At 47.1% G+C, this 15,409-nt stretch overlaps 1 protein-coding gene across 6 annotated transcripts in view; it reads right to left on the reverse strand.

The window, feature by feature from the left end:
* The window catches only part of LOC147422330 (mediator of RNA polymerase II transcription subunit 33A-like), a 138,245-nt gene that overhangs the window by 6,843 nt on the left and 115,993 nt on the right, over positions 1–15,409 (reverse strand). For all 6 annotated transcript variants that reach the window (XM_086502850.1, XM_086502849.1, XM_086502848.1 and 3 more), the window contains 2 exons: positions 7,199–7,360; positions 6,414–7,113 (listed from right to left, as the gene is read on the reverse strand). In XM_086502850.1, coding sequence (XP_086358976.1) covers positions 6,414–7,113; positions 7,199–7,360 — 862 coding nt within the window. The remainder of the gene's footprint in view (positions 1–6,413; positions 7,114–7,198; positions 7,361–15,409) is intronic.

Consider the following 15,409-nt stretch of genomic DNA (forward strand, 5'->3'; position numbering starts at 1 on the left):
ATCTAGACTCTCACAGGATGAGCACACTGAGTATGGACGATACTTGATAGACATGGGGATTGTGCATGGATTGGCCATTTTGAATGGCCTACAGAGATTCCTGACAACAGGAGGTCAGCTAGGTCTCATTCCATCTTTTCATGATTCCATGGTGGACCCCATACTAGTTGGAGTAGCAATTGATCATGCTATCTTGTCTTTCACTCTCACGTTTCAGTTCAGTACAACTCTATTAGGAGAGGTCTCCACAGACACTCGGTTTACCTTCACAAGGGTGATGGACTTTGTATACACAGATGAGATATACAGACACCTATGTACTCAACAGCCAGGGCGGTCATTAGATGAGCTCACTCACATACTGACAAAGACGCTTCATAGTCGGCCTACACGGAGACAATCTGAGAGCATGCCCCAGAACAGCCAGTAAGATGGTGAGTGTAGAGAGACGATGATCAGACTACAGAGAGAGGTGCTCATGGGTATCACCACACATAGACAAACACAATTTATCTTTCGCCGCCTAGTGCGACGAAAGAAGAGGGCCTACCTATCTCAGTTAGAGCGGGATTTGTACCAACTATTTTTATTTTTTCCGAGAAAAAGATCCTTCTATTAGTTAATGAAACTGCCCATCAGGCTACAACCACCTCTACTAGAGAGGGCTACAACAATCATAAGGGGGAGACTCTCCCAATGAAAAAACAACATATGTACAATGAGGCTAAATCAAGAGATGGGAGGAGGGAAGAGCCACACAGGTGGACGGTAGTGCCATCTGAGCACACCTTGGACCATGGTGAAGAAAGGCCCAGGGCGCCAGAGTCGAAGGAAAGCCTCTCTACGCTCCCACATGCGGTCGGATCTGCCCTAGATTCTCTCAAACTCTCCCCTGAGAGTATGGATCAGCTCTAGTCAAAGATCTCGAAATGTCTCTACTGGTGGTACAGGGCGAGCCTCAAAGATACGGAAGCAACACGCCCGCCAGATGCACCAGAGTGTCGGGCCGCAGATGAGCTCCCAACACTCCTCTCTCTCATTGCACCACTCCTGTGGAGTAAGCTCTATAGCAAGCTGGAGTGTAGGTCAACCCCCCTACATCACTATCATCCTGCTCGTGGACGATAGCTCAAACTGAAGTGCCGGGCCTGTGAGAGTGGACCAAGCAGCTGCCCCCCAAGTGTACTGCCGTGCTGTGGAAAGAGCTGGCTGCCAAAGGACACGAAGCCAAACCTACTGTGCCAAAGGAACAGTCCCAAAGACAATGACGCTGACTCTCCATAGGATGGTCACAAGCTACGCATGCTGCCGAGAGACCACTATGTACAAGCTAGCTCCCAACTGCTGTAGCTCGATGTGCAACCAACCACTGGAACAAAGTGACTCGCTGTGGCTGTCTGGAATCCCACAAGCTCCCCCAAAAAGCTAACAAGAACTCAGTTGTGAGACCCTCCTCCAGCCAATGAGGTGCTGCAGCAAGACGAGCCTCTCTCCGTGCTGCGAGTATGTGACGTCCCAGTCGAACAGTGTACTGAAAGAAAGGGACACCTCGATGGTTGGCTGAGGAGAAAGGGTCCCTCCAAAACCACTCTCCAAGATCCCACTGCACTCCTGCCTGTGGACAGCTCTACCAAGCCCACAACCTCCAGTTGCCAATCTCAAGAGCTATTAGGTCAGAATCTATGACACAAGTCCTCCCACAAATGCCCACAACTCGGATCCTTTGAAAACAGCACTCTGCCACCTGTGGGGCCTCTATTGAAACTCGGTGTAAACGACCCTCACCCTGTAGCTCGAAAAACAGGGAGGGTACAGTCTCTGAGCAAGCCCAAACTGCGATGAGTACCTCCGGTCGCGTGAAGGCCCCCATCCATCTGGGCGCTTGTCACAAAGTGATGATGTGGCTACGAACAGCAGAAACCCAAATTTCTGCCAGAAACCCTAAAATTCCTGCAAACCCTAATTTTTGCCAAAAACCCTAATTTCCGGAAATCGTGAAGCCTAGGTTAAAAATAAATAAATTTAAATGACGAGCGACACGAATCTTGCTTTTTCTCTACGCCATGAGAAAGAGAGAGAACTTGCTTTTTTTTTTTTTAAAGACTCTCTAAGAGAGAGAGAGAGAGAACTTATGCTTTTTATATTTAAAAGCTTTTGGGGCTCTGCTTTTGGGCATCCCTTGTAACCTTTAAATTAGTGGTGAGGGCCTCACTTCTCAGAGCATCTGGACGCAGAGTCTGAGAGTGAAACTCTAACCGCTCTGCACTTTGATGATTGATTAATACAAAAAGAAATACCGAAAGGGGCGCCAGTCTTTGGGGCCAATATCTCTAGGCACGGAACTCCGCCGGGCCAGTGTACATCTATTGTGATCTGTGACTTGTTTTGAAGTGGTTATTTGGTGCTGTCGCGGTTGATTCTTGACTTGGAGTGTCCAGGTCTGTTGCAGTGGTATCAAAGCACGGCCGATTTCTCTTCTACGGGAAATCCGATCCCCAAATTTTTTTTTCCGCGGCACCTATGGCTTCACGCAAGGATCAATCGACTCCCTCTGGATCTGGAGATGCGGGCTGGGATCACAACGAAGATTCAGACAGAGAGTATGGCCAGCCTTGACCTACTCAGGCGGAGCAGCGAGAGATGACGCGTCGTCAATGGATCGGCGATGCAACAAAGATGATGCTCAATTTTGCCAAGGACCTGAAGATGGCAAAATATATGAACCAGACCTCTTTGGAAGAGGTACAGACGGAGTGGCAAAGAACCACAACACCACTCCCCAAACCCGCTCTCAAGAAACCTTCTACCTCCAAGAAATATACGGAGAAGGAACTGGAGGACGTGGTTGATGCACGGATTGCTCAGCTTTTCGACGTGCAAAAGAAAGACAAGAAAAAGCACGGAAAAAAGCAGAAGAAAGGCACTGACTTCCCGGGATATTTGGGTCGTCAGTCGACTTTTGACAAGGCAAAGAAATAGAAGAAGCGTGTTCGATTTGAAGGAGTACCCAGTTCTTCTTCTTCTTCTTCTTCTAATAGTTCTTCTAGCTCCTCGGATTCGAGCGAAGAAGACAGAAAAGGTAAAAAGCGAAGCAAGAAACAAAGCTTCAGAAAGGGTAAGAAAAAGGCAAAGAAGGCTACATCTCGCCCAAAGACCGATAGTTCTACTGTGGACTCGTCTACAGACAGCTCAGATTCCGATGACGGAAAGTTTTATGCGAACAAGAAGAATTTTTACAAAGCCAATTAGTATGACTTTCTCGAAGATAAAAGCAAGAAAGTCCAAGAGTTTAAGGAAGGTGGCCACTCGATCAAGTTTGATACTTTTCAGGATACTCAGATGCTTCAAAGGCTTTGTCTTTTATACAGCAGTTTGACATCGCTTTCGCGGGAGGACGCTATTCAGAGCACTCCAAGATTCGGAGAGCTACCTCTTACCTTAAGGGGAATGCTCGTACTCGGTGGTCCACGCTTCTTTTAACAAGAGTGCGCCAGTTAAATGGCTGAAATTTAAGAAGCTTTTTATTTCTTCTTGGTTGACGCAAGAATATGAACGAGATGTACGAGCTGCTTGGAACCATCTTTGGATGACCAAGAAAGATACAATCAATGCTTATTGTGAAAGATTCTGGAGCTCTTTTCTACCCGCCTCTTCATTCAAGAAGATCTCGTTCAGAGAACAGATTGAGCGGTTTACCTTGGGTCTAGCTACAGAGATCCGAGATCACTGCTTGGAACAGAAGTCAACTTCTATTCAGGAGTTGATGAGAACAGATTGAGCGGTTTACCTTGGGTCTAGCTACAGAGATCCGAGATCACTGCTTGGAACAGAAGTCAGCTTCTATTCAGGAGTTGATGAGTCATGCGAAGTGGGGCTTTGCCATTCACTCTAGCAGTCTGACCTACCCCACAGATGAGGCCATGACACAACGAGCCGAACAGACTTCTGGGAATGAAAGTAGAAAGAAAAAGAGCAACCCAGAGAAAAATGATGCACGACCCAAGCTTACTCCTGAGGAGAGAGCTCGCTTCATCAGAGAGGGGAAGTGCTTTGGATGCGGGGAACAGGGACATATCTCCGCGAAGTGCCCTAATAAGGCACAGAAAGAACAGAATGATAAAGACGACGACAGGTCTGAGAGTTCGAGAGCAGCTGAGGAATGTGGCAGAAAAGGCAGATAGAAAAGCAGAACTGGTACCACATGGCGTGGGACCTGCATGGAATCTAATGAATGAAAGTACAAACTTTGCCGCTTTTGGGGCAAAGTGAAGGATCAGGAAGCTCTTTTGAAGGAGCTGAGGCCAACTTCTTTTCACTTGGAATTGGTGGCTCGATTTGGAATTACGCCCGACAGACTGACGCCACAGGCAGAGGTAGTTCGACTGGCACCTGGATGGGATGTTGCCATTACACCGAGCATTGGCAAACTTCGTTTGCAATGACAGGGGTGTTCAAGGCACGCGAGTGACGTTCTACTCAGGATCCCTTGGTACCACAAGAACTACGCCGTGGTTGACTACCGGGCCGAGAAAGCGACTTTGATAAATAAAGGGCTTTTGGTAAATTGGTTGAGCTATGGTCAGAGTTGCTGCACAATTTGCACAATCAGTGGGATACAACAGCTGGATTATCTAGGGCAGCAGAAGAGCGTCGCCGTGTCTTTCTAAGGCAGTGGGCTCGCACTTCATTTTTCTTCAATATGGATTAGGGATACCTCACATGGCGCTACACACCTTCCTGTCAATTCATCTTACATTCCTTGTATATGCCACCTTGATGTCTAGATAGCTTGTTGGCATTGGCTATTCTTATACTGTTGTACTTCCTCTGGGTGAGAGGCTCACATGAGCATCCCTACGGGTCTACTTGTACTCAGTATACAGCTACTTTTTCCCCTCAGAAATAGAATCGTCCTCCCTACCATACATGGAGGGGACATTCAGCAGAGTTTTCTTTGTCAAGCTTCCTGAACACTGCTTTGTCTGTGGTAGAGCAGGGCATATGGAATTTGGATGCAGATGGAGAGTAGAGCATCCAGAGTATAGACAATAGACAGATGTTCAAGAGAGGCAGGCAACAGTATCACCAGGGTCTGGAAGGCCGGAAGCTACGAGCGCTAGGAGGAAGTAAAGAAAAGGAAGAGAAGGAAACAGAGGCTGAAAGAGACTCCTGTAGTCAAGTTATAGACCCAGGGATCCTACTCCACAAGATCCACCCCTTCAGATTTCTTCTTCAGCAGCCCTACCAGCTGCCTCTCCAGAGCCAAGGCTCCTGGGGTCATTTTTGTACCTTCATGTAGTTTAGACAGAGATGAGTTTCCTCTTGCTGTGCTCATGACACAGTTCAGGAATTTAACACTACTGTTCATTAGTGTGCATGTAGAAGACTTCTGCAAGTGTAGCTCAAAACTTTAGAGAGCATGTTATTGGAGGGCTGAGGGATTGGAGAGACTACAAAGCCAAGCAATTGATCAGTAAGTTATCACTTGCTTGATGGATTACACCAATTGTAAAGACAATACTATAAAGCTGCTTGAATGTAATGTGAGTGCTGAAGGTAGGTGTCATGAAGGAAGCATAATTTATATCCGTGTCTTCATTGCAAAAGCAGCTCAAATCTTGGTTTCCCATTGTAGCAGGGTTTTGAAAGGTGAAGTATGGACCAATAAGGTAACCTCTGAGCTAAACCTTGTGAGCAAGTCTACCCATCACCCATATGTAAGATTCCCGTACAGGATCTTGAAATGCCATCATACAGTTGGGTAAAGCACTCTGCGTATTGCTCCTGGCAGTTCTACAAAACCAGCTGAGACTTCCCACAATGAAAGAAACAGCTCTGATCAGATAATAGATGAAGTCCAAAAAAAAAGGCATTTACTCCAAATAGAGTTTTTGACGATTAAGGAAAACCTGGAATCTGGTGGCTCAAAATAAAATCACTCGATGCATTCCAAGGAAGCATATCAAGAGTGCCACAACAGTTTCAAGCTTCATACAGTGCGCACCATAGATTCCCACTCGAAATGAAGACGTGGGCCTGGCATTTGCTGCAGTCGACTTGCTCCTAAGATGAAACAGCCGGAATGTTGTTATTGCTACCACCCTCACCCAGACCGTCGTAGAACAGACGCACGAGTGAAGCTTGTTGTGGAACGATGTGTTCCGGATCTCTAAAACCCTTGCATGTAACCACCAGTTTTGTAATAAAAGTTTGTGACACCATTTTGAAACGTTTCCCCCAACAAACCACAAACTCCCCCACCCCCTCCTCTTCGTCCTAGAGGCCCCTTGTGCACGCTGTAGCCCCCGTTTTTTCCTATTTTCTCCCTTCTTCCTCCTCACATCTATGTAAATAAGTCCCCAAGATAGTCATACCATTCTATGATTCTAAAAGAGCCAAAAGAAACATGGTACCTGTAGTTAAATCACGCGGTAGTATTTTTCCATGACCACAAGCTGTCAGCAATGTGTCTACCACAAATGGAACAGCTGCTAAAAGATCCCATGCAGGCAGCAATGGCTTGCCACCTGCATCATCACTGACTGAGCTGGTGACGGACGCTCCAGAAGTTGTTGGCAAATTCGCACTTTTATTAGCCTTTTTTAGCATCATAGCAAGCAATCTGTCTCCTACCTGATGTACAGAATCAACAGACGCAACTCCTGGAATGCTGCTAGTTGTAATGCAAGATTTTTGCTGCAAAAACCATGCCTGCAGCCTTGGAAAAGAATCGATTGATACATACTGAGGAAGTGAAGACTGAGCTGAAGTTTTACTAAAATTACTTGGAGGCAACAATTTCTTTGATCCCTCTAAGTCCTCTGTGCTCTTATTTTCGGAAGAAATACCCAATGAGGACACAACTTGCATATTATGGCGCACCAGCAAGTACTCAAGGCTTGTATTATTAAAGAGATTCAATCCACTGCCTGTGGTCCACTGTTCAAGAGGGGCCCTATGGAACTTGCAGATTTTGATCAGGATCAGAAAAGCCAAGGAGAACACAGTCAAAACAGAAATTTCTTCTTTTGATCCCGTGACTAAGGGTACGGTTGGAGAGAGGCTACCAAACACTTCACATAGAGGCAGTAGAGCTGCAGCCACCTCACATGTCTGTTTCAAATTGCCAACCAAAAAAAATCATCAGGGTTTCTTAAATGCTCTTAAGCAGAAATAAGAGAGCATTGAAGCACAATACCCTGCCATATAAGGACAAAACATGTAGAGCATCAGTGGTATGAATTGCCCCCAGAGTGGCATACAGCATTGGTGCATGCTGAATTAAATGATGACCATTCAGTTTCCCATCATTTGAAGCTGGAGGAGAGAGTAAGCGTAAAACAAAACTGACTGTGTGCTCCTACAGTTCATAGATAAAGATTAGAACCCTCTCTCTCTCTCTCTCTCTCTCTCTCTCTCTCTCTCTCACACACACACACACATTGTAATTTGTTTCAGTTCTTTTTGATTCCGGACATGGTATCAGATTCACTATGTTGTAACGGCTTGGTCTCATAGGTCATTTTGGCCTTTTGAAGACGTTAATATATCATTTCATTTCATTTCTCTCTCTCTCTCTCTCTCTCTCTCTCTCTCTCTCTCTCTCTCTCTCTCTCTCTCTCTCTCTCTCTCTCTCTCTCTCTCTCTCTCTCTCTCTCTCTCTCTCTCTCTCTCTCTCTCTCTTTCATTACTCATTGGATGCACCATCTCTCACCCTTACACAGTCAGAGATCACCAAGCTCATACGCCAAGACCTGACCCAGCTAGACACCAGAAGGACATGGATACAACCAGCACAGGAATTGGGCACGAAGATGGCTTTTTACAAAGACCACCTTCTCCAGCTTACGGAAGATGGTTTTGTGGCGAGACCCAGATACATGGATACCCACTTGTCTCATGGGATACGATGTGCTATTGGCCAGTTACGCACATCTTCTCACCAGTTGTGGATTGAGACTGGGAGATACAGCGGAGTACCAGCAGAGGAGGACATGCCCCTTGTGTAACATGGAACCTGAGACAGAGCTACACTATACATGTCGCTGCCCCGTCTACTACGAGATACGAGGCCGCTTCCATTACTTGTTCAGAGAAGGTTTTGGACCACTCTCAAGAGTCATGGGATACGAAGATCAGAGATGTCTGGGTTTGTTCTTGCTCGAGCTGCGCAGACACGGAGATAGCTTGATGAATGGCGAGGCTGACCAGTCTCAAAGACAGATCACAAACTTCTTCAGAGCAGGCACGCGACAGTGGCAAGAGCCACTCCCACAGCAGAGCTCCCCCTCGTCTCACACCAGAGGCACACTGATTGACCGAGCGATTGAACTGGGGAAATCCAAGCGCCCGCGACTGCGAAGAACTACACAGCATCGACGGAGGCTACGACAGAAAATTCGGAGCACGCTGGCCAGGCATGCACGACGCCCGGTCAGACTACTAACCATGGAGGAAATTGATGAGATTCGCCAACGACCGATGCTAGATCTCTTGTGATTCAGCTACCCCAACAAGCCACCCATTTTTTGCTTAGTCTTTTGCTTGGTTCACATCGATCAACTTAGGACCCCATAGTATATATCTTTGTTTTGTACTGTTGTTAGGTTATTTTGTTACTCTGACTTTGTATCAGATCCACCACTTTGTAACTTTTGGGTCTCATAGGTCATTATGGCCTTTTGAAGACGTTAATATAACATTTCATTTCATTTCATTTCATCTCTCTCTCTCTCTCTCTCTCTCTCTCTCTCTCTCTCTCTCTCTCTCTCTCTCTCTCTCTCTCTCTCTCTCTCGGCTTTCAAGCTCCCTCTCTAACGCCCCCCCCCCCCCAATCTATCGCGCCCTCCTGCCCTGCTGCCTCTGCCCCACGCGCTCCCTGCCCGCCCCCTCACCCTTTCTCTCTCCCGCACCCCCCTGCCCTACGCTCTCTCTCTCTCTCTCTCTCTCTCTCTCTCTCTCTCTCTCTCTCTCTCTCCGCTCCTTCTCTCTATCGTGCTGCCCCCCGTCTATCGCGCCCTCCTCTTCATTCTATCGCACCCCCGCCCCCCTTTTCTAAGTTAAGTTAATTTAATTTAACTTCTCTATCTTTTTTAACCTATCCCCCCCCCCCTCTCTCTCTCTCTCTCTCTCTCTCTCTCTCTCTCTCTCTCTCTCTCTTTCTCTGATTCTTTGGACCTCACCGTAATGGATCAACGTCAAGGCCATGAAGGCTTGATGGGTGTTGCACAAACTGTCACACTTGAAGAAGACACTGCACAGGACACGGAAGCCGCCAATGTCTCACCTGTTTGCAAGCCGCGAGCAAAGGCAACCTTCATGCTCACGAATAAGCGGATGGCGCAGATGGAGAGGGAAATGAACGAGTGGAAAACAGAGATGGAAGGATGGTGGAAGGAGAAGGCCAACCTCCTTTAGATGGTCTTCAATGAAGGCGCTAAGTGGAAGAAGGAGAAAGAGAGCCTTAACGCAGAAATACAGACACTCAAAGAAGAAGTCTCAATCCTCAAATAGGAGAACCCAAACGCCGAGATACGGGTACTCAAAAAAGAAGTCTCAGCCCTTAAACAGGAGCTTGCTGATAGAGTAAGCAATGGACTAGAGGAAGGAGAATTTCAACCCTCGGTAATAGATGAAATCAAGGAAATTAAGGAACAGGTAAGGATGATCACAAAGGAAGAGAAACTGAGTGTGGCAAAGACATCTTCATGGGCGGAGATGATAACAAGGACACAGAAAAAGGCGGAGAGGCTGAAAAATGGATTGAGGTCGCCAAGAAAGGGAAAGGTCAAGAAACTCCTTGTACACCGACGCTTATCAACATGACTCTCAAAGAGGAACAAAGAAGGCGGATGCGAGCACTGCATGTGAGAGTGACCGGTCTCAAGGATATAAACAATGTGGAGAAAGATGTCACAAGCCTTACATCCATGATGGGGATGGAGAAGCCTTTGCACACAAAGGCATGGAGGGTAGGTAAGAAAAGTGATGGCACGGGAGAGTCTTCAAAGGGTAGAGCTCTCATACTACGCTTCCCCTTGTTGGAAGAGAAGAAGGAATTCTTGAGGAAGAGGCCTACTCTCAAAAAGACAGGTATTTTCCTCAGTGATGACCTGACTCTCTCACAGCTCGCACATATGAGAGAGGTAATGCCAGAAATTACAGCGGCAAGAGAGAAGGGAAAGATAGCCTTCTACAGAGATGGACGGGTGGTGATTTTAGAGCGGCGTACTGCATGACGGTGCGAGACCTATGGGACCACACTGAAGATGGCTACGTGGAATTGTAATGGGTCTATGAGGTTGGACGTGGGTGCATTTGAGGAGAGTTTCAAAGACAAGGATATTGTGTTCTTCTCAGAGACTCATCAGGCCCCTGGACAGGTAATGCCACATGTGGTGGGATACAGATGGGAAACAGCTCACAGGACAAATGCCAGATCTGAGCACGGGAGTAGAGGTTCAGGAGAAGTAGCAGTGCTATTCAAAGAGGAACTACAACCATTACTGCATATTGTACGAAGAGATGATCATGCTAGATATATGTGGGTGAGACTGAGACCTGACACAGGTCGATTCCTATATATTGCCATATGTTACTTTCCTTCGAGTACATCAATGTATGCCGCATCCAGAGGGCAGGCACCTTTCTCTATCCTAGATGATGACATTTGGGAGTTTTCTAGGGATGGTGATATCATTCTCCTAGAGGACTTCAATGCCCGAACGGGCAACTCGCAGACAGTCTTCTACGACACTTCAGATGAGGTGCTTAGAGAGCTGGATGGGGGTGAGTTGGGACTTGACAGATGCTCAGATGATAGAGAGCAGATGGAGTATGGGAGATACCTCATGGAAATGACCACTACACATGGATTAGCTATACTTAATGGTTTACAGCGATTTCCTGGAGCAGCCGGTTTCACATGCTTTCCACACAGACATGGGGCCAGTACAGTGGATTATGTTATGACACAACCGAGCTTTATCCCCTACATTCAGGATTTCATAGTGGGAGCCAGGCCAGTGGGCATAGCAGTAGATCATGCTCTCTTGACACTGTCCGTCAAATTTCAATATAGTACAACCCATACATCAGGAGGCAAGTCACACACCCGCTATACATTCACTCCAGAGACTAATTTTGTTTATACATAGGAGATCAGGGACCGTCTATTGGAAGGCACAGCTGGTACAAATGGTACAGGCCTCTCAGTGGAGGAGTGCACCACTCTACTGACTGAGACACTGCATGGGGCTGCATCAGTGGCATACCCACACACTCAGCCGGGCAAGAGACGACATTCTGGGAGCATGCCCCATAATAGTTGGTATGATGAGAAATGCAGAGAGATGAGAACTCAGCTTCAGAGGGATCTTCTTTTAGGAGTCATCACTTACAGACAGTCTCGGATTGCTTTCCGCCGCCTTGTGCGACGGAAGAAGCGAGCTTACCTAGCTCAGATGGAACGAGACCTATATCAGATGTTCTTGAGTAGGGACTCAGGAGAGGCATGGCGACTCTTCCATGAGCACTCCCCTCCCCCAGTGATTACTTCACCTGATGTGTGGGGCCAATATGCGACATCATTATATACGGTTCCTGGACAGGAACCCCTTCCAGACCCTACCAAGCCTTGCCCAGCTACGAGCACCTTCTTTACACCTGAGATGGTACAAAGAGCCATCGACAAGATGAGGACCGGGAAGGCATATGATCATGACGGTCTAGTAGCGGAGCACTTCATACATGCCAGGGATATGCTGATGGAGGTTCTCGCAGTGTTGTTCAATCGTGCCATGTGTGAGGGATTACCTGAGACTTGGAGGCTGTCTAATATTGTTCCCATCTTCAAGGCTGGGGACCCCACAGAGCCTGGGAACTACCGCACTATTATGGTTGGACACACATTGGCACGGTTGTATGCATCTATTCTAGAGCAACACTTGAGTAATTGGGCAGAGGGCGAGGGTGTACGAGCAAAGGGTTAAACCGGCTTCAGGAGGGGTTTCTCCACTCTTGACCATATTCTGACACTCAGGGCCATCATTGAGGAGGGTAGAGCACATGGGAGACGGATCTATTGTAGCTTTGTGGATTTTCGCAAAGCATTTGACATGGTACCAAGAGCCCAATTGATGCGTAGATTGCAGGAGATGGGGGTGCCCATAGAGGTGATTTGGGGGATTATGGCTTTGTCAGATCAGTGGCAGGACATGTACGCACTCCGGAAGGGGTATCTGATTTAGTTCACTCTACTATTGGAGTGAAACAGGGCTGCCCATTGTCTCCTACTCTATTTGGTATGTATGTTGATGAGGTGTCTGAGTACATTGACAGAGAGGGTGACAGGGGTGCCCAGCTGGCAGGGACGTGGATCCCATTGCTACTATATGCTGATGATATTGTGCTGATATCTGACTCACCAGAAGGTATGCAACGACATTTGGATGCACTACGCAGTTTTGCAGAGGATAGTGGACTGTGTGTAAACCTAGGTAAAACCAAGGTTATGGTGTTTAACACCACACCGCAATGGATTAGGAGATCAGTACCTACCTTCAAATATGGTCATGAGATTGTGGAGTATACAGATGCATACACTTGCCTGGGGGTAGTCTTTACTTGGCCGAGATTTTCTTTGAGAAGAGCAGCACAGACTAGACTAACTAGAGCTGGCGTGGCTCTGGGAGGAATGGAGAGGATGTGTTCGCAGGTTCAGTTCCAGGAACCTAGGACAAAGTTATGGCTCTTTGATACTTTGGTTGCTTCTACTATGTTATATGGGGTGCAGGTTTGGGGACCTTCTATAGGCAAAGATGGCTGGAGGTGTATGGAGAAGCCCCTGGTATCTATGATCTCTCGGCTGATTAGAGCCAAGGCTTCCGTACCGCATGATATCATTCGAGCGGAATTAGCTGCCCCCCCTATGGAGATTGAGGCACTTACAAAATCAGTCCCCTTTGTACACAGTCTGTGGGATACTACTAGAGACAGATATGCCAGGGTGGCTCTAGAGTCCTCCAGACAATTAGCTCTTAATGGGGATACATCATGCTAGTTTGCACAGATGGCATCATGGTTTCAGACACATGGTTTCACCATGGACAGGTTGCCTCCTTTTCAATACTCTCTACAGGCACCCTTGAGGTCTCTGACACGGGTAGAGATTAATAGACTTATTCGTCAAGATCTGATCCAGTTGGACACGAGGAGCACATGGATAGAGCCGATACAGGAGTTGGGCACAAAGATGGCTTTCTATAGAGAGCATCTTCTCCACCTCACGGGGGATGGGTTTGTGATTCGACCTAGCTATATGGACACGCATCTTTCTCATGGTCTGCGCTGTGCCATTGGCCAGATACTCACGTCATCACATCAACTCGAGATTGAGACTGGCAGATTCAGAGGGACACCAGCAGATAGCAGGATATGCCGCCTATGCCATCTAGAGCCGGAGACAGAAGTACATTACATGTCATTGCATAGTGTACTATGAGATACGAGGCCGTTTTCATTGTCTATTCAGAGAAGGTTTTGGGCCTCTATCTAGGGTCATGAGTTATGAGGATCAGAGATGTCTTGGGCTATATCTACTTGAGTTACACAGGCATAGAGAAACTTTACTGAGGAGAGTTGAAGAGCGACAACCCCAGAGACACATCACAGATTTCTTTACACTAGATATTGTACACCCAGAAGAACAGACAGAGGAGCAACCAACAGTGGAGAGGTCTACCCGCACTACTGGCATTCTCATAGACCGAGCATTGGAGCTAGGGAGATCTAGACGACCCCGATGGGGAAGAGGAGCTACACAGTTTCGAAGGAGGCTACAGCAAAGGATTCGAGCCATACTCTTTCGTCGTCCACAGTGCAGATGAAGATGGATCCCTATGAAGATGGATCTCTACTCCCCTCCCATATTGCCTTCACATTGTACTGCGTAGTTTAGGATCCCGCAGTATTTATATTTTGTTATCCTAGTTTAATTTATTTTGTTAATCTGACTTTGTATCAGATACACCGCATTGTAACTTTCTGGTCTCATAGGTCACTTTGGCCTTTTGAAGACGTTAATATAACATTTCATTTCATTTCTCTCTCTCTCTCTCTCTCTCTCTCTCTCTCTCTCTCTCTCTCTCTCTCTCTCTCTCTCTCTCTCTCTCTGCCACACCCCCTCGCCTCCCCCCCCTGCCCCGCTTGTCACGTCGCCCTGCACTGTCCGCCTGCTGTGCCATCCCCTGTGCTGCGGGTTCAGGCCCTGTTGTTGATCGCACTGCTAGTGCTACATCCCACGCTGCTGGTGTTGCTTCGTACACCCACAGAAGAGGGACAGAGGTCATCCAACGACCTGCATCAAGAGTGTACCTGCATCGCAAATTTGCAAGCCCTGCAGAAAAACAAAAATTGCAAGCAGAAGAAAATTCAAATATTCAAAAACTCGGAAATTGCAGAATTGGCAGTTGCAGAAAGCGGGACTTTGTCTTAACTTGCAGAAATTGCAGGAAGTGCAAATGTATGCCGTGTATGCTTAAAGTGGGAGAACATGTATGCATAATGTGGTAGGTGTAGTATGGTCTTCTACTACAGTCGCAAATTTCCCTCTTGTTTTTTACGGTGACCAAGCATGGAGAAACAGAATGATAAGCTCGACCCCTTAGAAGATGCAGTTCAAAATTGCAAAGAAGAAATGACCGAAACCATTAACAAGATAACCCGCAACTTATTGGGCACAATAAAAATGCTTGATGAACGCGTGTTGGCTCAAGAAAGCAAGATAACTACACTGGGTGATCGTGTGACGGCCCAAGACAAAGAGATCGCGTCACTCAAGAGGGAGCTCGCTGAGGCACGATCATGAAATACACTTGAAGAAGGAGAATTGCAACCTTCAGTATTAACATAAGAGCTCAAGAGGGAGCTCGCTGAGGCACGATCACGAAATACACTTGAAGAAGGAGAATTGCAACCTTCAGTATTAACATAAGAGCTCAACACAATCAAAGAGCAAGTGCGAGCCATCAAAGAGGGGGAAGAGCAGCACAAAGAAATGACGACCTCTTGGGTGGACGTTATTACAAAGACTCAATAGAAGGCAGATGAGGCCGAGAAATGGATTGAGGTTGCCAAGAAAGGGAAAAGCAAGGAAACAACGTCCACACCCACGATAATTAACCTGACACTAGAAGAGGAGCAAAGAAGGCGTGTGCGCTCTCTACATGTGAGAATTTGCAGCCTTAAAGACAGATAATGTGGACGAAGAGGTAAAAGAACTCATGGCTTTGATGGGGGTTCATGAGCCGATGCACTCAAGAGCTTGGAGAGTGGGCAACAAGAAAAATGGGAGCAAGGGGGAAACCTCGAAAGAAAGAGCACTGATCCTTCGTTTTTCCTCCATGGAAGC

This window comes from Adiantum capillus-veneris, chromosome 27, assembly GCF_014529385.1.
Source record: "Adiantum capillus-veneris isolate H3 chromosome 27, ASM1452938v2, whole genome shotgun sequence".
NCBI classification, from domain to species: domain Eukaryota; kingdom Viridiplantae; phylum Streptophyta; class Polypodiopsida; order Polypodiales; family Pteridaceae; genus Adiantum; species Adiantum capillus-veneris.